Consider the following 21529-nt stretch of genomic DNA (forward strand, 5'->3'; position numbering starts at 1 on the left):
TCATGTGTCCGCGTGCACGCTCCCAACTGGGTTCCTCTCAGAGATGTGGTCACAGTGGAGACAGAGGCACCTGGTACCTTTCATGAGAACCAAGCGCTAAAAGTGAGACCAAGGAAAAGATGTGAGTCACTCAGGAGTCTGGACACACCCCTCACAGCAGAGAGAGACGTCTGTGTTTGAGCAGAAATGGACACAGTCATCTAACACAGAGAATGAAAAGTCCCAGACTGTAACAGACAGCCAGGCGTACAGGAGGATGGACAGACAACAGACTGAGAGACAGATAGGCACACACTCACAGACACACACAAGGTGATAAGTAGTTGTAGTTGTACTGTAGTTGTACTGTAATCTAGAAAGAATTTTAGATGAGCTTCAGAGTCAGCAAAATGTAAAGGCTACTGATAGTCGTTGCACCCAGTTGTCATTGCACCTGTGGCATTTGATGTGTGTGTGTGTGTGTGTGTGTCTGTGAACGATATTATTATATAACAGAGGGCTCCAAATTGACATCTCTGACAGGCAATTCACACATTAAATGTATTTATTTTTAAACAATATGACTATAGAGAAAATGTATTATATCAATGTTCCAATGGAACCAACCAAAACCATTTACTGATTTAATTGAAAAGCAATTTCCTCCCAACCAAGATTTCAAAATTAATGGCACCCTTACAGATTATTGTAAATAACATCTGCCAAAATTAAACCAGGTATTAAATTCCACTTATTTAAGTATGTCTTTAAGGAACTATATTGAGCCATTTCATCATGTACTGTTGTACTGTGGTATAAAAATTAGGTATGTTGCCTCCCCCCACCCCCCCAGGAAACTGAGGAGGTGAAAGAAGCAAAAAAAAGTCCCCAAGAATCACTGTGAAAGAATGTCAAGCCTTGGTGGCGTCTTGGGGTCACCAGGTTTCAAAAAGCACCATCAGATATCACCTCCACTACCACAGCCCAAAACACACAGAACCAAGCACTTGGAGTTTGCCAAACATCATTCAAATTATGACTGGATGAAGGTGCTCTGGTCAGATGAGAGCAAAATTGAACGTTTTTGTCAGATACAGCATCAACATGTTTGGCGTTGAAACAGAGATGTATACAAGAAAAGGCACGTCATACCCACAGTGAGCTATGGCCGTGGCTCAGTGATGTTTTGAGGCTGTTTTTTTTATTTTTTTTAAATTTCAGAGGTCCAGGGGCATTGGTTAAGATTGATAGCATAATGAATTCCACCAAATATCAGACAACTTTGGTTGATAATCCGTTTGCCTCCGCCAGAAGGCTGGGACTTGGCCGTAGGTGGACTTTCCAACAAGACAATAACCTAAAGCATACTTCAAGATCCTCACAGAAATGGTTCCAACATCTGCAGCGGTCATTTCAGTTGCCAGACCTCAATCCAATTGAAACCCTGTGGGCTGAGTTGAAGAGGGATAAAAGCACAAACCCAAGAATATGAAGGATCTGCCGAGAGGAATGGTCCAAAATCCCTCCAAAAGTCTCCCTTAACCTCATAAAACATTACAGGAAAAGACTCCATGCTTTTATCCTTGCCAGAGGTGCTACTAAATGAGGGGTGCCAATCATTCTGAAACCTTGATTTTGTTGAAATATATTTGCCATTAAATTGTTATGATTTTGGTCAATTCCATTGACACATTAATAAAGTACAGTATTTTACAAATGTTGGTATATTTAGTTTCTCTATAATTATATTCTTTATATTTTGTGTTGCCAGTCAGGGGTGCCAGTAATTTTTGAGCCCACTGTATATACATGGTTTTGAACAAACATTCCCTCCTACACTATGGAGCAAACAGAAACTCATTTTAATCACATGATTCAGCCTTATCAGTCAACAGACCTGGATTGGGAAGGTGAAATTAGGTTTCTATTCTTCTCTTATCAAAATATTTTCTCACACTCATTCACAGACGCACACACACAAAGAGAGAGAGAGAGAGAGAGAGAAAGAGAGAGAGATTTAGTCTGGGCTTCATCACAAACATTTATAATTTTAGGCCAAACAATCAACAGAAACATTTTTTATCAATGTGATCTAACAAACAACAAACATCAAACAATTTGAATGTTAATGAAACTGTTAACAGTCATATGGAAGTCCCTAGCATAGCCTGAATCAGCAGCGAATCTTGGATCTGTTCCAGGACACAACAGAAAACACAAAACTGAACATAAGAATGGTAACAGCTTAACTGACTTGGTACTTGAAGGAGGTCTCCATTTACATTATCCATATGAGAGATAAAAAATTAGATTAACATCTGTCTGACTATCCATGTAGGCTACCTGGTTGGCATGTGATAGCTTTCCTCGGTGTGATGGAGAGACGAAGGTTGTCAAATTCAAATCAATAAATGAATTGTCTCAAATCCTCCGTTTTAAAAATAATTAATTAAATATACATTGCAATTTCAAGACGTCGAAGCTACATCAGATTTCAGATCATGTATATTTCTGTCATGTAGGCCAACATTATGTGGTTATAAAAACAACTTACAAGGTATTTTTCAATAATGGCATGCCATAAAACCAGGGTTAATGAAAACTATAACATTGCAAATATAAATTCGTACAGGTCTACATATTTAGGCTATAATTCATAAGTAGGCCTATTCATTCATCACATTCGGTCCTCCTTGAGCAAAGTGTCTTTGACATAACTGTAGCTTGCGTTTTTCCAAGGCTCACAGGGCAGTATTAGTCACACATTTGAATGTGATGAAGAGTACGAGTCAATCCCAGTCTTCGTCATACCTGGAAAAAGGATGTAAGCTACCTGAGGCTGTAAACCCGTCGCTGACCAAGCGCTACAGCTACAGGGAACCACGTACCCGGGATTCGCAGGTGATGGGTGAGTGTGCGTATGTTGGCTGGAGTAACCCAAACTTCCAAAAGCTGCAGTCTGATACCCAAAAGAATGTACGAAGGGTAAAGCAGTGTCCGACAAGGTGTGAGGTATTTCCGAAATCCTCTGGACAGCGCCAGTGCTGAATTGACCAGGGTCAAGGAGTGAGTATGACGACGACGTCGGCGGCAAGAGAGCTCTGGCTTTCTCCGCGGAGGCCAGAATGGAGTCTGCAGAGAAGCTTTTCAAGTCTGCGTCCCCAAGAAACTGCAAAGGGAAAACGAATCGGTCTTTCTTCAGCATGCTCTTGGGTTTGCGCCGGGGTCTGTACTTGTAGTCGGGGTGCTCTTTCATGTGTTGCGCACGCAATCTCTTGGCCTCATCGATGTAGGGTCGCTTCTCTGACTCGGAAAGCAACTTCCATTCTACACCGAGTCTTTTGCTGATTTCTGAGTTGTGCATTTTAGGATTTTCCAGTGCCATCTTTCGTCTTTGACCCCGGGACCACACCATAAAAGCGTTCATGGGTCTCTTGATATGATCTAAAGGTTTTGCCATCTCTAATGCGCAAGGCGACACAGCACAACATCCAACAAAACGGTTTAAAATAATTTATTCACCTCTCCAACTGTCCATTCTCCTCCGCTGTGTAGGAAGGATGCAAGGGCCAAAATAGGATAAGGGTGGTTGAACCAAAAAGTGAATATCCCGTTAAAAATTCAGTCACTCCGAATTCCGGTGGTAGGCTGATGTGTGCGCGTAAGACAGTGTGGGGACGCATGGATGGGAGCCAGCCAAGTTCAAAGGTATGATTGATTCCGGGCATGTCCGCGCGCAACCAGACACCACTGTCACATCGTGCTAGGCCAATAGGAAAGTGGAGAACCGTAATCCTTTTACAAAAAAACGAGTGCAATTGGTAACTATTGTGAAGAACAGTCTTTTCCCCTCCAACACTAACCCCCCATATTTATTTTAAAGATGAGGCAAGACGTGATTAAAACTAAGAAATAGTTGTGTGCCACTGACTGCAGTACATTGAATAACCTTTCTCAACCCAAGAAAACGGATACTATTGTAGGACTAGCCTTGTCAATGGTGCTGAAGTGCCCGCAAATTACATAATTTATATTATTGACGGTGTAACTGGTGAGCTTATTTTTCCTCTAAACTATCCCCTCATGAGACAAACTACTTTACCTCCAATTAGAAACAAAATAAAATAGAAAGAGAGGATAGCAAATGACTCCCTGCTAAATAATTGGAAGCTTCTGCTCATGTTTATTTCAAATGGGCCTATCAATGCACCTCCGCCCCAGCACAGTGCAAGACAAGAGGTAATGTTTTCGGTGGCGTGTGTGCGTGCGTTTGTGAGTTTGTCCATTAGCAGGATTAAGCAAAAACGACTGAACCGACTTTCACCAAATGGACCATACTTTCACAGGTTTAGTGGTCCAACTTAGAACCCGAATCACAGGGACGGGTCCACGGGCTGCCCAATCACGGCCGGGTATTCACCTCCATTCACCTCCATTCACCTCCATTCATTTTTTGGACTACGATTATGCAAAAACTACCAAAGCAATTGTCAAGAAACTTGGTGGAGGTGTAGAACTTAGAACCCCTACAATTTTGGAGCAGATCCGAATCACAGACTGGGTCCACGAGTGAAAACAAAACTTATAACGAAGCCAGCTCCTTGTGTGGGGGCGCTAGAGAGCACAGGGTTTGGACTGGGCGGTTCAGGGGGAGACCCGGACTGCACTGCACTGCCCCCCACCGGCTGCGGCCCAAGGGGGGTGCCACAGTGCCGCCCGAACACGGCCACTCATTCACCTCCAGTCGTTTTCTGGACTTAGGCTCAGGACCGCTTATTTCTCCAGGGTAAAAATAAGTGGGGGAAGTCCGCTGACTTGGGCTCAGGAGTGAAAAATCTTCCCCATTCATTGTCAATGGGGGGGATTGAAACGGCCATATCTCGACGTGGGAAGGTCACAGAGACATGGGGTTTGGACTTTCATAAAGCTCTCAACCAGCAATATCACACATGTCCTGTCTGTGCTCTCCGAGCACCATTTCTAGTTACAATTAAAGGAGTAGTAAAGGGAAAATGCATGTTTAGCCCTGTTTTAAGGTTACTTATGATCATATACAATGGTTCAGATCAAAACATTGACAAAGCTAGCATTTTCAAGAAAGTTGATAATTGCTCTACCACCGTTTTGGTCATACAATGGATGTGGATAGGCATCTTTAAAAATCATTCAAAAACATGTTAAACTCTCGAAGAAACTCACCTAGGTGTTAGTTGGCGTTCTGACATATAATTCACCATAAAGTCAGATTCTAGTTCATCTGGAAAGGCTTTTTTAAATATTTAGCATAGAACTATTTAGTCGCAGCACATACGTGTGTAAACTTCTGCAAACTAGGTAGCCTAGCAACATAAACAATAACAATAGTTACCGTAAGTAGTTCCGCTTCCTGAATCACCTTTGCGGATTGATCTACACATCTACAACGGTCGCGTCAATACAAGTCAATGGATTTCATAAAATGATCAATAAAACCCTACAGGATTCATACTTTGCGGCGAATTTGATGTCAGAACACCAACGGACACCAATTACACCCTTGGTGAGCTTCTTGTCTTTGAAATCGAGAGTTTAACATGTTTTCGAATGATTTTTCAAGATGCCCATCCACATCCATTGTATGACCAAAACGGTGGTAGAGCAATTATCAACTTTCTCGAAAATGCTAGCTTTGTCAATGTTTTGATCTGAACCATTGTATATGATCATAAGTAGCCTTAAAACAGGGCTAAACATGCATTTTCCCTTTACTACTCCTTTAAATCACACCTCTACTTTTTAACATCAGTTTTCAGACTTTGGTTGAATTAAGTTGACAGGCTGAACCACATCTCAATGAGAACAACTCATAGAAATCCTTCCCTTGACCATTCTTGCACTTATGAGTGACTTATAACACCACACTGTCATAATCAATACCAATCACATACGTCCTGGATGATGCCATTAATTCTTATGTGTTGGTAATTACTTTCTCTTATCTGATCAAATACATCGTTTATATATTATCCATGATGCTGATGAAATGCCTGTCATTACCACTATGACATTGCAAAAGGTTGTTCTATACAGTATACATGCTCAAAGGAGGTGTAGTGAGTAACGGGAGGGAGGTCAGATTGATTGATTGATTGATTGATTGATTGATTGATTGAAAACCTTTATTGTCCCCACTGGGGAAATTGTGTTGTCAAACAGCTTAAAAGCTTGGGATAACGCTTACTCTAAAGGTAACTAATAATGTGTGGTGTGCCTGCCCATTGGAACCTTTGGGTGTCTAGAGTATGTTAGAAATCTCTGGGCCACACCAAATATCTTTCAGGGCTCGCCCTAAACTGATCATTACCATCACAAGAGGACAATGCATTTCTGGAGATAGACTTGAATCAGTGAATCGGAGTTAAGGAGGTTGTGGTTGGGTGGTGGGCACAGGGGGCCAGAGTTGGGGGCATTATTTGGGTCAACTGTAGACACTGCAGGCCACTTCAGAGGCAGAAAATTGGCATAAAGGTTCCGACAGAGCGCACCATGACAGAGGCAGAGATTATAAAGATGTTAAATGCATCTTCGGGGTCCAAACTGGGCATCTCCAGGGACTGGCTGGATGGATAAACGGCACTGCAGCAGGGGTCAGTGGATCCACAATTCCCCTGTGGTCATGTTATCTACCAAGGGTTTAGCTCAGACACAGGAGGCCCGTGATCATGTTGTGAGACTGATTATCTCTACAAAATAACATCTTGGGAGTTCCTCAGTGCAATGAAGGAGTTTGTTTGAAGAATCCTTTAGGAAATTAGATCACAAGAGAGAATATAGAGTAGGTGATTCTTATATTTATGCAGTCTTCTGCTTATGAGCTCAATATTTATAATACTCTATCCACAGTCTCTGTCAGCAGATAGGCTATTTCAGATTACTGACAGCATTTCTCACGTTTTTATGTGCAGGGGTTGTGTCAGTTGCTCAGTTTTTAGTATAATCTGTTTGTGTAAGTCGGTATTTGGTACCACGATGCACACTGAGGACAACATTTCGACTCCGAAGATGAGGAAAAAACAGGGTAATAAGAAAAACTGCCAACGGCACAAAATGGCCGACGTAATCCGGTTATCCGTCAGGCTCTAAAGATACTGGTCCTCAGGAGTCCATCTCCTCCTCTTATGTCAAAACTGTCCTCCATGCACTCAGGTGGATTATGGAGTCACACTGGAGAAAGAAATTGACAGGTACAAAAGAACTGTGGGGCAGAACAGAAATGAAAGAGGAGAAAGGAGAGGATGCTCCCAATTTCTGTTTGACAAAAAAAAAACTCTAATGAAAGAAAACGCCCCACTAAATTTAGTTCCAATAGTCTCTGTCCTCTCATAGCTACAATCAATAATTTAGCCAGACACTCAGACTGATTTGCCATTTAGTTTCACTTCATTATAATGATGAATAATTCAACTATAGTAATGCTGTCTTTCAGAAGTGCTGCTCATTGAGCTGATAAGGGGGCTGCGCAAGGCAGGGAGGAGCATTGCTCGGCTGAAGTAGCCTGGGTGATGCTGAGATGCACAGGAAGGAAGTGCAATACATCAATCAATCAATCAAAGCTTTATTTGTATAGCGCATTTCATACCCAGAGGCAACACAATGCGCTTTACAGAGAACAAGGGAGGTGGGCATACGACCCACCCCTACATATTCCAGAGGGAAGCAAAAAAAACAGTAATCACCCGGGGGCCAGATAAGTGAGCTGTAAAAATTCTTCCCTGACCCCTCTCAACAAGGCGATCGAGCAAGCTCCTGGAGTATGTTTGTCTACCGGCTAAGAACATTTATTAAGCAATACATTACATTAAATTACATTTCAGAGTAAGAGAGGCTAAAAAAGCATCATAGGAGAGACATGGCAAATACTGGTGTGTGTTTGCTATGGCCCAGGAGACACAGCAGACACGGGGGTATCTATCGGACATGGCATGACATGGGCTTTACAGTATAGCAGTCAGACTAGCATTCAGCAGGTGTTCTTCTGTTGTTGTCTTGGTTCAGTACTGCTGGATTCAGCAGGGTCAGCTGGGGGAGAGCACAGAGGGAAATGGATTATTGACACACAGATAGAAAACCCAGACTGTGAGGAGGACCTGGGGAGAAATGTGTGTTCATGAATTTTCAATACATCTGGTATCCTCTGCATCACCTTGTGAAAACCCCACATAAAACATTGATTGGATTTGGTGCACTGGTCTGTTTGCAGTATGCAGACTAATATTATAGCTTGCTTCAGTCAGTCAAAACCTACAAGGTGATTCTATAATTGTTGCAAAATGTGTTGCTACATTTTCAAATGTCCCCCAGTATCTAAATGTATGGAAAGTTCAGCAATAAATTGTGTCATTTCAGCTTCCCGTAAATCCACAGAAATCCCATAAAATCTTCCAAAAAACCTTTTAAGTCCAACAAGAGTTTCTGACACTTCTGAGCTGTACATCAGGAAACTGCCCCCGGAGGTCACTAAATCTTGTGCTTATTCTGATGATACTTAGGAAACGTAAAGCGGTTTTAATAGCTTTCCCTCTGACACGTTGACAGTGGAATATACTTTGGCTCTGTGGCAGACGGCCCCAATCCCAAGGGGGCGAGAGAGCTCCAGCCCTGCTTGCACGCTTCTCTTGTCGCCCAACTTAAAGGAGTAGTAAAGGAAAAATGCATGTTTAGCCCTGTTTTAGGGTTACTTGTGATCATATACAATGATTCAGATCAAAACGTTAATAAAGCTAGCATTTTCGAGAAAGCTGATAATTGCTCTACCACCGTTTTGGTCATACAATGGATGTGGATGGGCATCTTGAAAAATCATTCAAAAACATGTTAAACTCTCGAAAAACAGGACTAAACATGCATTTTCCCTTTACTACTCCTTTAATTAATACACTTCCATACACTCCCACCATTTGAGGATCAACCGTTAGGGCCATATTGCTGCATGGGCCTATCAGTGCTTGTAAAAGCGGAGTCAGCAGTCAACGAGATACATTTGGAACCAGACATTTGTCAGCGACTCATGCAGGCTAGAGATTTAAAATGTGCTGCAGTAAATTAAATGCTGCTTAGAAGTGAAAGGTGCCGGCTAAGCAGGGCGATTCTTGCTCTATATGGCAGACAGGTTTAGGAGGGGTGATGAGAAGGCTCCATAAACTACAGAGGCTCCTGATTTGAGTTCAGATGATTTTTGTCACGCTCACAGAATGTTCTGTTGGCACATCCGTTCACAACCTTCAAACCGGGACGTATCCCAATACATTTTGAAAACAGCAGAAGGAATTATAGGGCAAAACTCTCATCTTTATAACTGTCAAACTACTCAGAGTGGCGAGATTCATTAACTCATAATATGATAGCCAAAAAGTACCTTGCTGAGGAAGACCTGTGAGGAGAGGCGGATCTAAGTATCTTATAAGAGTGATTAGTTTGCTTTTGTTGGATTAATCACCTGCTGAAGGGGGATGACTGGTGTCTTTATCCCCACCGGTGAGGATCAGGAAATGAGGCTCACACATACAAGATGATTCTCATCATTAATACCTTCAGGTATTAGACACTGAGAGTATTATCTGCAAGTGAGTACATGGAATCATCAGCAGCCAGGAGAGCTTTGCAAGGTTTTTCCAGGGGAGCATTGAGAGGAAAAAAAGCACTGATAGGACACACTTTGCAGCAGTGCGACTTTTGCCCCTCTCCTATGAGACTTTTGTCCCACTCGGCAGGGACAAAAGTCAAATTGCGCTCGGTCTGTTCTCGCCCTATTTATGTTAAACTCTTATATCCTAACATTACAGTTGATAATAGTGAAGGACATGTGCAAGTTGTGTGTCATAAAATGTGGAATCTCTATCTCTATTAATTTCGGAGTAAATGGAATCAAACCAAAACATTCTACTTTTGACCCCTTTTGTAGGCTCTCCCCTACAAAATATGATACACTGTTAAAAAATGGGGACACAGATGCAATTGACGTAATATACAGAATGGAGTGTGGTGAGTGTATGTACAGTGTGTTGGTGCAGAGTGTAGTGTGATAGATGCGCGATGTTGTATGTATACAGTGTGTGCAATGTGTGTGCCGTAGAGATATGTGGAACAACAGAGGTTGTGTGGAAGGGGTATAGAGTCAGTGGGGGGGGGGCGTCGTGGGGGAACACAAGCCTTGTTAATGAGTGAGGCCGTGGGAGAGAAGCTGTTTTTGGGGCGCGTGGACCCGGTCCCGATAGACTGCAGTCTCCTGGCAGAGGGGAGTGGGTCAAAGGGACTGTGACCAGGATGGGAGGGGCCAGCCACAATCTCTCTGGTCCGTTTTAGGGTCCTGGAGGCGTGCCCCCCAGAATGATCGAGAGGATGGTGTTGAAAGCAGAGCTGAAGTCCACAAACTGGATCCTGGTGCAGGTGCCTGCGGACTCCAGGTGGTGGACAATGAAGTGGAGGGCCATGTTTACTGCGTCATCCACTGACCTGTTAGAGGCTCACAAGGCGCTCAAAAACCTTCAATGCTACAGAGGTCAGGCCCAGCCAGCAGATTATCGGTGGACGGCCAGCGGGCCGCTGACAAACCACTTGGCCGCAGGCCCGCTATGACGTGATTATGGTTTACGCCATGTTCAGACTGGATGCAAGAGCGCAGTGTAGCATCAATACTCAGGCGAGCAGGCTGTTCACACCAGAAGTGTGTTTCTCCCCGCTGGTAACCCTGCTCCTTGCGAAAAAATAGACTAGACACGAAAATACCCGTTGCAGAGTGCGAGCCGACCGCGGGGCTCCGTAACGCGACTTGGCCGGTGTGAACAGTCACATTGGTTAGCATGGGTGCCGAAAGGAAACAGCTGCGCTTCGTCAGTCAGATGGCCAGATTTCAGGGTCAATGTCACCTCAATGTCACAGGTCACAAGGTCCTCAGGTGGGGCCAAATCTGTTGAGGGGCGAGTCATCACGTTGTGCACTAGTGCCAACTGTGCCTTTAGGTCCCGTACCTCCTCCTTCACCTCCACAGTTTAACTACGTCCTTCAACGATGGGCCCCCAAGACGATCTAAAACACAGAATCAAAAGAAATTGGACTTGGTACATGGCTGAAAGAATTGGCCTTTGATACAAAAAACAAACCAGGGCGGGCATCACATGCTGTGCTTTGTGAACGATTAGGTGTGGAGTTTGGCCCCCAACATGGGTGGTCTAAAATAAGAACAAAAAAATAATATTAAGATAAAGTCTAGGCCTGCCTTGGTCCATGGCTTGAAAGACTTTTCAAACTTTTCTTGGGCCTGCTAATTGATCATCTCAGCCTGGGTAAACACACAGTAAGTTCCAAATTCATATGTCCTACAGTGCATCTGAACAATGTTAAGATTGTGTCTAATCCACTTAGACCCTTTCTTTTACCATAAACACACACACACATGCACACACACACACGCACACGCGCGCACACACACACACACACACGCACACGCACACGCACACGCACACACACACACACACACACACACACACACAGGACAACCTACTTCTCTGGCTTCCATTCTGAGATGCTGAGTGGTCATGTGCAGACAGAGATATGGACAGTAACAGTGTTAGATTGGGACAAACAGGTGAAGTTAGAATGGTCAAGCAAAACACACTGATAATGGGATTTGGAACAGGTTACTCAAAGCCAACAGATTTCTCAAAATGAACAAGGGATATGGAACTCTGATCTGTCTCTCTCTCTCTCATACATACACACACACACACACACGGTGGGAAGGGGGGTGTTACCTGAGCTGGCTGTGTAGTGCAGCAGTGATCTCCCATGTTATGCTCTGGCTTATGTCAGCTCCTCCAGTTCTCTCTGCAGCTTCCTCTGAGCGTTGGAGCGCAAGTTCTCCTCCTCTCATACTGGTAGTACTGAGGACGGCCACAAGAGATCCGTAGCTATGTCTTACATTGATAAAGGAATTCAAAGTAAGAAAACATGAATTTATACTGTATGTTAGTAGGACGAAACTTGACATATGAAGAAATAATAATATATTGTGCGTTGCACGCTGACTGGATGTTTACACAAAACACATAGTATGAAGTAATGTAATGTCTGCTACAAAAAAACGAGGGCTCGTCCGGGATTTGAACCCGGGACCTCTCGCACCCAAAGCGAGAATCATACCCCTAGACCAACGAGCCACGTTATCCTGTGCGTTGTTCTTCCTATATTACCCGAGGCCCGTACACCTCCACGAGATTATAGACATTTGAGAACATATGTCCACTGAATTACACAATTCGACCTGATATTCACCACTTAGATAACGTTATTTTTAACGTTTAGAGATATTCTCAGAAATGCAGACCTGCATAGCTCGTCCTCCAATTCTTAGCTAGCTATAGTTTGCCATTTTACGACGTATTCCTAGAGACATAGACAGTACGTGAAACTAAAGACACAACTTTTATTCGACTTAACATTTAACAAAATCTCAAATCTCTTCTGCTCTAGTTCCGCGCGGCAGCAGTTCAGTTTTCCCTTTTTTCCAGTGCGAGGGGAGTGTCTGAAACCCCCAATGCATTCTGGACCTGCTGAACTGTTCTGTGCTCACGGACACCGGAATCTCAGGAATTTTAGGTGTCTGCAGCATCAATCTACTTTAGCAGCACAATCCTCGAAACAAAACTGTACTCTTTGCTGACTACCAGGTAATGTGGCGTATCATTTTATACACCCACCGAGTATTAGGTTACTGGCTAGCTAATGTATCAATGTTTTGTTTCATTGGTGCTAGTTGATAGCTAACTACATTGCTTGACTTGACTTCCTGCCTCGTCTCGAGTTAGCCAGCTCACGTTAGCGTAGTTAGCTAGCCAGCCACCCGGCTAACGTTAGTAGTCAGCTAGCTAGCTAGCTACTTTGAGCTACTCATCTACTATGTAGCTAGCTAGCTTGTGTTACTCTTGCCTGGCGTTAACGTGGAGTGCCCATTGGTCAGATCTGCCCAGCGCATAACGTTAAGAACTACCTAGCTAGCTTGCTAACGTTAGCCGGAGCCTAGGCTAGGTCTTGGTTCAGTGAATGGTTCGGTGCTGCAGGCGGTTAGCCAACGTTAACTACTAAATAGGTAGGAGCTAGTCCTTTTTTCTCATTCACTGAGACGGGACACTCAACCCGTAGCTAGCTCCCTCGTCCCATGTCTATAAAGTATATTTGCAGCAAGTTAGCTAACGTTCAGGGGCACAGATGATGATTGGATTCGGAGAGACAACTTCGTTCTGAGGGCAGACCAGCTGTGAAAGCTGTGAACTGTGTAATTTGGTGCAGCCCGACTAGTGTGAACAAAGTAAAGGAAGTAACGACAGTTTCTGTGGCGAGACATTTTTCAGAAGACGTTTAGCTAGAGCAGAGAGCACACTTCCTGGCTCCCACGTAGTGCTACCCCAAATCGGATAGAACATCATAGCTGTGGAGTCATCTTGTACGTTTGACTGAAGAGAGAGAGAGAGAGAGCGTAGGCCTACATAAATACTGTTTCTGTGTGTAATGTTATCTGTTCTGTTGCAGATTTGAAAGAGTTCAAAATGTCTCAGGCTGAAAAAATTAAGGTAAGTTCCTGAGTACACTCGGTATGTGCTCGCCACATAATGTTAATGATTTGAGTCAATACTGTATTAGGCCTTCCACCAGATCATAGTCATCTGCTGGTGCAGAAATGTACAGTAGAGATGCAAGTGTTTACGGCCTGCCTTTTCTCTTCAGCCTGGGAGAGACCGAGACATGATTGTGCAGCTTTTGACTGCTTGCCTTCCCCATGATTCACCGTTGTCTCCATAACTGGCTTGAAAGCCCTCAGGCTGAATGAGAGCACTGCTATCCCAGGAGACACTCGTTTAAAGGGGGAAGGGAAAGTCAGTCAAAGCAGTAGGCCTAAAATACTAAGCATTATTAGGCTAGGCTACATTGTCTTTAAATTAGCCTGTATTGTGGCACTTTAAATAATCTTACTGAAAGATCAAGTGCTCAAATTTCATCTTAGGCTGAATAGCGAACAATGAAATCCTGTGCAGACTGCTCCTTGTTACATACTGTCTTGGTTCAGACTGCTCCTTGTTACATACTGTCCTGGTTCAGACTGCTGCTTGTTACATACCGTCCTGGTATAGACTGCTCCTTGTTACATACCGTCCTGGTTCAGACTGCTCCTTGTTACATACTGTCCTGGTTCAGACTGCTGCTTGTTACATACCGTCCTGGTTCAGACTGCTCCTTGTTACATACCGTCCTGGTTCAGACTGCTGCTTGTTACATACTGTCCTGGTTCAGACTGCTGCTTGTTACATACTGTCCTGGTTCAGACTGCTCCTTGTTACATACTGTCCTGGTTCAGACTGCTCCTTGTTACATACCGTCCTGGTTCAGACTGCTGCTTGTTACATACTGTCCTGGTTCAGACTGCTCCTTGTTACATACTGTCCTGGTTCTGGGTCGTAAAGTGAGGAATTCCGGAACAGCTTTTGCAAATAGATGACAGGGAGAAGTCAACATATCCTCACTTAAGGAAACCAGTAAACAGTTGTTTCTTTTTAATAGCATTTCAAAGTTATATAAAAACCTAAGCAAACTACCAATGTAAAGGGTATTTTTGTGGTCTATTTGGAATAAGGCTGCACGGTAGTTACTGGTTTGATTGACTGCGTTTTCACTCTCTTGTGTTTCCAGCAGGGGCAGTTCACCAACCCAGAGACCCCGGGGTATGTGGGCTTCGCAAACCTGCCCAATCAGGTGCACCGCAAATCGGTCAAGAAGGGCTTTGAGTTCACCCTCATGGTAGTCGGTGAGTGTCACATTCTCTTGTCGCGCTTCTCCCTCTGTGTCAGGACAGATAATGTTTGCCCCGGAAAAGGAATGCGTGCCAAAATGATCATGTTCGAGTGCTCTAGACAGACCATAAGCATCTGAGGAATGTGACAGCAACAGTAAGCATGAACGTTAAAGTTATGTTTCCTCTGCTGCTGCCTTTTGAATGTACTGTAAAAAATAAAACCTTCATGTGGAGATGCTTGCAAATGGATAAACAGAAATACACATACTTCATACTAACAGTAGTTCTTGACCAGCCCCTAAGACTATAACTCAATGCTGTGGACGACAGAAAGGAATGTAACTTTGACTGTAAACTATTACCATTTCAGATAAGTGCAGACAATTCCCTTTCCTCTATTCAGATCTCTTCTACTTCCTGTAGAGTGTTGTGTGAAGTGTCACAGCAGGGTCAGGGGACTGTTCTGAGTCCAGATGCCTACAGTCCCAGCGTAAACTGGTGCGCTTTGAGCGAGTGCTCTGTGAAATGTGTGTGTGTGTGTGTGTGTGGAAGGGGGCCCCCCCCTTGGGGCCCCCCCTCGGCCTTAAAATAGACCGGAGTGGAATTTGGCCTGTAGGCCGAGACATGGGCTCGCTGCTTCTGCTGGAGCACTTCAAAAGGGAGATCTAGTTCTAGGATGAGGAACGAGTGAGGAGCTAGATTAGTTCCCAGACTGAGTGGCTTAACTTCTGTCATGTGGAGATGCTTGACATGCAGAATAGGAACTGGTTAGCTAATGGAGGATCTGGGACAGCATGTGTTCAGTTCTCCCAAATTAGGATTATTTTGCTTCTGGTAAGAGGCTGCAATGTTTTTTTTGTCCGTCTGTGTCCTGCTGTTTATTGATGAGTTCCTGTCCCATGCACAGGCGAGTCCGGTCTGGGGAAGTCCACCCTGATCAACAGCCTGTTCCTCACTGACCTCTACCCTGAGAGGATCATCCCAGGAGCAGCAGGTAACACAAACAAATGTCAAACACAACGCACACACACACACACACACACACTGATTTATTCATGATTTTTATCTATCTCTTTTTATGTGAAGCACTATGTGCTACATTGATTTGTATGAATGGTGCTATAGAAATAAAGTGACTTTGACACACCATACACCCCCCCCCCCCGTCCACAGAGAAGATTGAGCGGACGGTCCAGATTGAGGCGTCCACGGTTGAGATTGAGGAGCGAGGGGTGAAACTCCGCCTCACCGTGGTGGACACGCCTGGATACGGAGACGCCATCAACAGCCAAGACTGGTGCGCCACCCCCTGGACTTGACATGAATACCACTTCATTAAAGGCAGATTTTAAAGCAATACTGTAATGCTGCGTGAACAAAAATAGCCATGCTTGAGAAAACCAAATATGTCGGAGAGATTAATTTGAGGGATGTGTCTGAGGTATTAATATGATCACAACTTTTTTTTGATGCTCTATCTCCTTACATCCCATAGTTTCAGCACCATCATAGCCTACATCGATGACCAGTTCGAGCGCTACCTCCACGATGAGAGTGGCCTGAACCGCAGGCACATTGTGGATAACCGTGTGCACTGCTGCTTTTACTTCATCTCCCCGCTGGGCCACGGGTGAGCCCCCCCCCCCCCCCCCCCCCACACAGACACACACACACATATTCACAAACATTGCCGTTTGTGCTATGTAAGTGCCCTCTTGTGGTCTCTTCAGTGTCTACATGTCCTCCACCTCTCTCATTCCACTCCACACACCCTCAACCTCTCTCTCTCTCTCTCTCTTTCTCTCTCTCTCTCTCTCTCCCTCTCTCTCTCTCTTTCTCTCTCTCCCTCACAGCCTGAAGCCACTGGATGTGCAGTTCATGAAAGCCATCCACAACAAGGTGAACGTGGTCCCTGTTATCGCCAAGGCCGACACGCTCACCCTGAGAGAGAGGGAGAGACTCAAGCGCAGGGTAGGACGCACACACACACAGACACGCACGCACACACACACACGCGCACACACACACACACACACACACATAGACACGCACGCACACACACACACATAGACGCACACACAAACAAATAGACGCACGCACACACACACACACATAGACACACACACACACATAGACACACACATAGACACACACACACATACATAGACGCACACACACACATAGATGCACGCACACACACACATAGACGCACGCACACACACACACACACACACACACATATAGACGCACGCACACACACACACAAACACACACACACACACACACACACACACACACACTAAATCACCCCATGCTGTGACTACCTAGGTTCTGGACGAGATCGACGAGCACGGCATCAAGATCTACCACCTCCCTGACGCCGAGTCGGACGAAGACGAAGACTTCAAGGAGCAGACCAGGATCCTCAAAGTAACCCCCTCCATCCCGTCACCTTCCCCACGCAGACACTCTGCAACGGGGGGGAACATCGTTACGAACACCCCCCGTCTTCAACCACGGTGTGTCTGTCTGTAACCGTCGGCCCTGTCCTCTCCTCCCCCACCAGACCAGCATCCCGTTCGCGGTGGTGGGCTCCAACCAGCAGATCGAGGCCAAGGGGAAGAAGGTTCGAGGACGCCTGTACCCCTGGGGCGTGGTGGAGGTGGAGAACCCCGAGCACAACGACTTCCTCAAGCTGCGCACCATGCTCATGTGAGTGTGTGTGTGTGTGTGTGTGTGTGTGAAAGAGAGACAGATATGGTGCATCGTAGCGGTGTAATGTGTGAAGTGTGATCCGACCCGCGTTCAATATATCCTACGTTGACATTGTCATTTTGGCAGATGCTTCTATCCGAAGTAGGGACGTGCGTAAGCGACTATTTAAACAACTATCTGTGCAATACGCCTAATTCAAAGCGACACAATAAGTACTGTCTAGAGCGAGCGAAGCGGCCGTACAATACGCCGTCAGTCATCGTCGGCGAAGCCTTCAATCAGAACGAGCGCCGCCCGGCGGTTAACCGCAAGACCCGAGACTCAACTCCGACGAACGCGTCGACTGACGGCCGTCCCTCTTCCCCCCTCCAGCACCCACATGCAGGACCTCCAGGAGGTGACCCAGGACCTGCACTACGAGAACTTCCGCTCGGAGCGCCTCAAACGGGGCGGCAGGTTGTCCTCCCATGGTTACGTTCTGCCTCTGTCTCCTGCGTACGTACCTGTCTGTCTGTCTGCTTCTCCTCACCCCCCCCTCCCCCGCCCCCCACCCCCCCCAAATACAGACCCCCGAACAACAGCGAGGCTAAAGGTCGCATAACTGTACACGCCTGAACAATATGGACCAGTGCTTTCATTTGCCTAGAGGAAGAGAGGAGCACAGTGGAGAGGGTATAGTAATGTTTGGAGCCATTACCTGTAAGCGTCATACTGTATATACAAGTACTGATTCAGTGTCAGAGACGGGCCCAGCTATCAAGGGCTAAAGTCTTCCAGGAAGTTCAGTAGATGTTTAACAAGCAGGGTTTTGTCGACATCAGCATGTCGTGTTTATGATTCTGCTATCCGTTCTTCTTACTTGGCACCCAGACTGGCCAAAAGCAGTGGGTTGTAGTTTGTCTGGATGAGAGGGTAATATATTATTATATTTTGGTCAATCAATCAATCAATCAATCAATCAAAGCTTTATTTGTATAGCGCATTTCATACCCAGAGGCAACACAATGTGCTTTACAGAGAACAAGGGAGGTGGGCATACGACCCACTCTCTACATATTCCAGATGGTTGGTAGTGGGTCGTACATCTCCAGGGTTTAAGGTTTAACAATCAATGCGCAGTGGGTCTACAGACTGCCGCGGTTTTCCATATATGTACTGTGGGTATTGTAGTGTCCTAGGAGTGTGGCTCCTTGCGATTCTTTCGAGAACCCCTTCCAACGCCAGCCCAGGGAGAAGGGAGTGATTTCACTGCCTTCCGATTGGCTTGGCTCGCCATCAACCCGAGGGTGATCAGGTGGTCTGTCCAGTCCTCTGTGCGGACTGTTGGAGGTACCGTCGTCGACAGGGGAGGTACCACTGGCCCCGCCCGACCCCCCCCCCCCAACCCCCTTTCACGTGCTGCTTTGGTCTTGCTTCTGCAGCTTGCCATCGTCGTAGCTCTCTACTGTCTAGCCCCCCGCCCCAAATTCCTTGTCTTGCCCACTAATTCAGTCCTTTCAGACTTCCTACACGTTGCTTTCTTCACGTTCTACATGTTGCTCTATTCACGTCTGCTTGTCTTTCTCTCACACTCACACACACTCACTCACACACACACACACACACACACACACACACACACACACACACAATCCCAAACACAGGGACTCACCCAGGGCCGCCTGGTGCATGGTGGGGTTTTCCTCTCCAGCCTGTCTTGTGTCTTTCTGCTGAGTCTGTCAATGACATGCTTTCCGAATACTTTGATGTCCACTGGTTACACACACACACACACACACAGTGTATGAGAAACCGCACGTACAAGTGATTGACGGCATGGCTGTCCCGTGGTTGAGCCCGTTGACCTCAGATGGCCCACACTCACAGAACGTATCTCCGGGGTGCAGGAAGGGGCCGGAGCCGGAGGAAATGGACAAGGATATTATCCTGCAGGAGAAGGAGGCTGAGGTGAGATACTAACCTTGACCTGACTGTCCTCCTGTTTCACCTTCACCGACTGTCTTCCTGTTTCACCTTCACCTGACTGTCTTCCTGTTTAACCTGTCCTCTTGTTTAACCTGTCTTCCTGTTTAACCCGTCTTCCTGTTTAACCTTCACCTGTCCTCCTGTTTCACATGTGGCGTCTCACTGGTTTGAACACACTGCCACCCTCGTCCCTCATGGATCTCTCTCGGCCTCTAACACGCCGTGGCCTCTCACGGCCTCTTAACACGCCGTGGCCTCTCACGGCCTCTTAACACGCCGTGGCCTCTCACGGCCTCTTAACACGCCGTGGCCTCTCACGGCCTCTAACACGCCGTGGCCTCTCACGGCCTCTAACGCGCCGTGGCCTCTCTGGGCCTCTAACACGCCGTGACCTCGTGTCTCCTCGGTGCAGCTGAGGCGAATGCAGGAGATGATCGCCAAGATGCAGGCACAGATGCAAAAGCACGGAGACGGAGAGGGTGACGGCCACCACGTGTGAAACCCCGACGGTAAGGGCAGAACACACACACACACACACACACACACAATGGATGAACTACGATACAGTCTAAATGTGAAGTTAAGGCAAAGTCCTTTTCCTTTCCTGGCAGGTTTTGGAGCCGTTCACTGAGCTTGACCAGAGAAGGATGGATGGCTGCAGGGGAGAATGAGTGGAGCGAGAACCAGATACTGGTCCTTGCCTCATACTGCTTGCCACTATCTTAGTTTATTTTCACTCCTACTTGGTATACGAGTTGTATTTTTATTTTATATAAGCAGTATTATGATTTTGTATCTACACACATTCTGTTTATTATATTCCATATTTCTAATTATTCATTTGTTCTGTTCACTTGGATAATGCCAGTCAAATGAAGAATATTGTCCTTTAAACAGAGGCTTGCTTTTGTTACAGAGCCAATGTGCTATTCTTCTTTTTTTTTTTTTGCTATTGAGAAAGCCAAAAGCCCACCTGTACTCAGTGCTGTCTCCGCCACTCCGCAACCTAAAACCACTCCGAAATCACATGCTTTTTTTCTTTCTTTCTTTATCTTACTTTCTTCTTCAATGCATTTTTTTTTTCTTTCTTGAAAGTGACAAGTGGCATGACAACTACTGTGAACGTCTGCAGCTCTTTCTCATGGGCTAAACGCCTCAACCAATCTGTTACTTTTTATTTCATTAGTCATGCAGATGTCACGTTTTAAGATTCAGTCCATGAGTGATGTACAGTAAAGGGGCTCTTCAGCGATGTCCTCTCCCTCTCTCCTGCATGCATCTACCTTGTCTGAAGTGACATTGTGTTGACTGGTTATGACTGAAATCCACTGTGACCTTTGACCTCTCCCAGTGCCCTGTAGCCCTGGCCAATGAAGGAGACCTTGATGTTCTTGATCCATGTGCCTCTGTATTCTGTTCTCCATGCTCCAGGCTGCACCTATTCCTAACCCATTTGATGCAGGGGAGTGTCCTAACAAACTCATAAAACGGTGAACAGACAAGTTTAAGCTTTTCCTCTTAACCCCCTTATGATGTGGAGTGAAGTTGCATACAGAATCTGTGAAGTGGAAGTTGTGCTGCCCATACTGTATTTAGAAGGTGACCTTCTGTTAATGGCTGAGCGTCTCTGGGTGAGACTGGAGACTAGTGCTCCTCTGGAGATCAGGCTGGTCCTTTGTAATTGCCATGGCCGCCATTGCGGTTAATATGTTGACCCGTTTGAGTCTTCATAGCCCAGGCCAGATCCAGAGTTCTTAACATTCCAGTATCTGCAGTTTTATCCAATAATAAAATAAATGTCTTGACATACTATACTTGCAATAAAGTTTCTATTAAACCTATGTACCCATTCTTGAGTCATGCTGATTTAACACTGTAGTTTTTCTTCCATTAACCTCTCCTATCTTCATAGTTGAGGAGTGTTGGCTTATTTTGGTATGGAGGGGATCAGGCCTCTCCTGGGGAATCGAGAAGAGTCCATCCCGTTCAGCAAAGGCAAAAGCTGAGCACAACTAGTCAACCATGACTGAGGAGCTTAGCCCAGACAGC

At 45.5% G+C, this 21529-nt stretch overlaps 2 protein-coding genes across 3 annotated transcripts; one reads left to right on the top strand and one right to left on the bottom strand.

Annotated features, from left to right (window-relative positions):
- Window positions 1–2737: 2737 nt before the first annotated feature.
- Window positions 2738–3451, bottom strand: LOC311325405 (transcription factor Sox-14; the record flags this gene model as incomplete). The annotated part of the gene is made up of 1 exon (XM_084458097.1): window positions 2738–3451. Exon 1 carries the CDS (start codon window positions 3437–3439, stop codon window positions 2738–2740), a length of 702 nt encoding a protein of 233 aa, XP_084314223.1. The 5' UTR covers window positions 3440–3451.
- Window positions 3452–12565: 9114 nt separating this feature from the next.
- septin2 (septin 2) lies at window positions 12566–21300 on the top strand. 2 transcript variants are annotated; one of them, XM_084458071.1, is made up of 13 exons: window positions 12566–12683; window positions 13543–13583; window positions 14698–14812; window positions 15708–15794; window positions 15974–16097; window positions 16296–16430; window positions 16654–16771; window positions 17129–17230; window positions 17367–17512; window positions 17888–18014; window positions 19382–19462; window positions 19893–19989; window positions 20092–21300. In XM_084458071.1, the coding sequence occupies exons 2-12, from the start codon at window positions 13560–13562 to the stop codon at window positions 19977–19979; spliced, it is 1146 nt and encodes a 381-aa protein (XP_084314197.1). In that variant the 5' UTR covers window positions 12566–12683; window positions 13543–13559; the 3' UTR covers window positions 19980–19989; window positions 20092–21300. The 2 variants fall into 2 exon arrangements, with proteins under 2 accessions (XP_084314197.1, XP_084314196.1); XM_084458070.1 differs by having other exon boundaries at window positions 17888–17971; window positions 19402–19462.
- Window positions 21301–21529: the final 229 nt, after the last annotated feature.

Source organism: Borostomias antarcticus (genome assembly GCF_949987555.1).
Source record: "Borostomias antarcticus genome assembly, chromosome: 24".
Taxonomy (NCBI): domain Eukaryota; kingdom Metazoa; phylum Chordata; class Actinopteri; order Stomiiformes; family Stomiidae; genus Borostomias; species Borostomias antarcticus.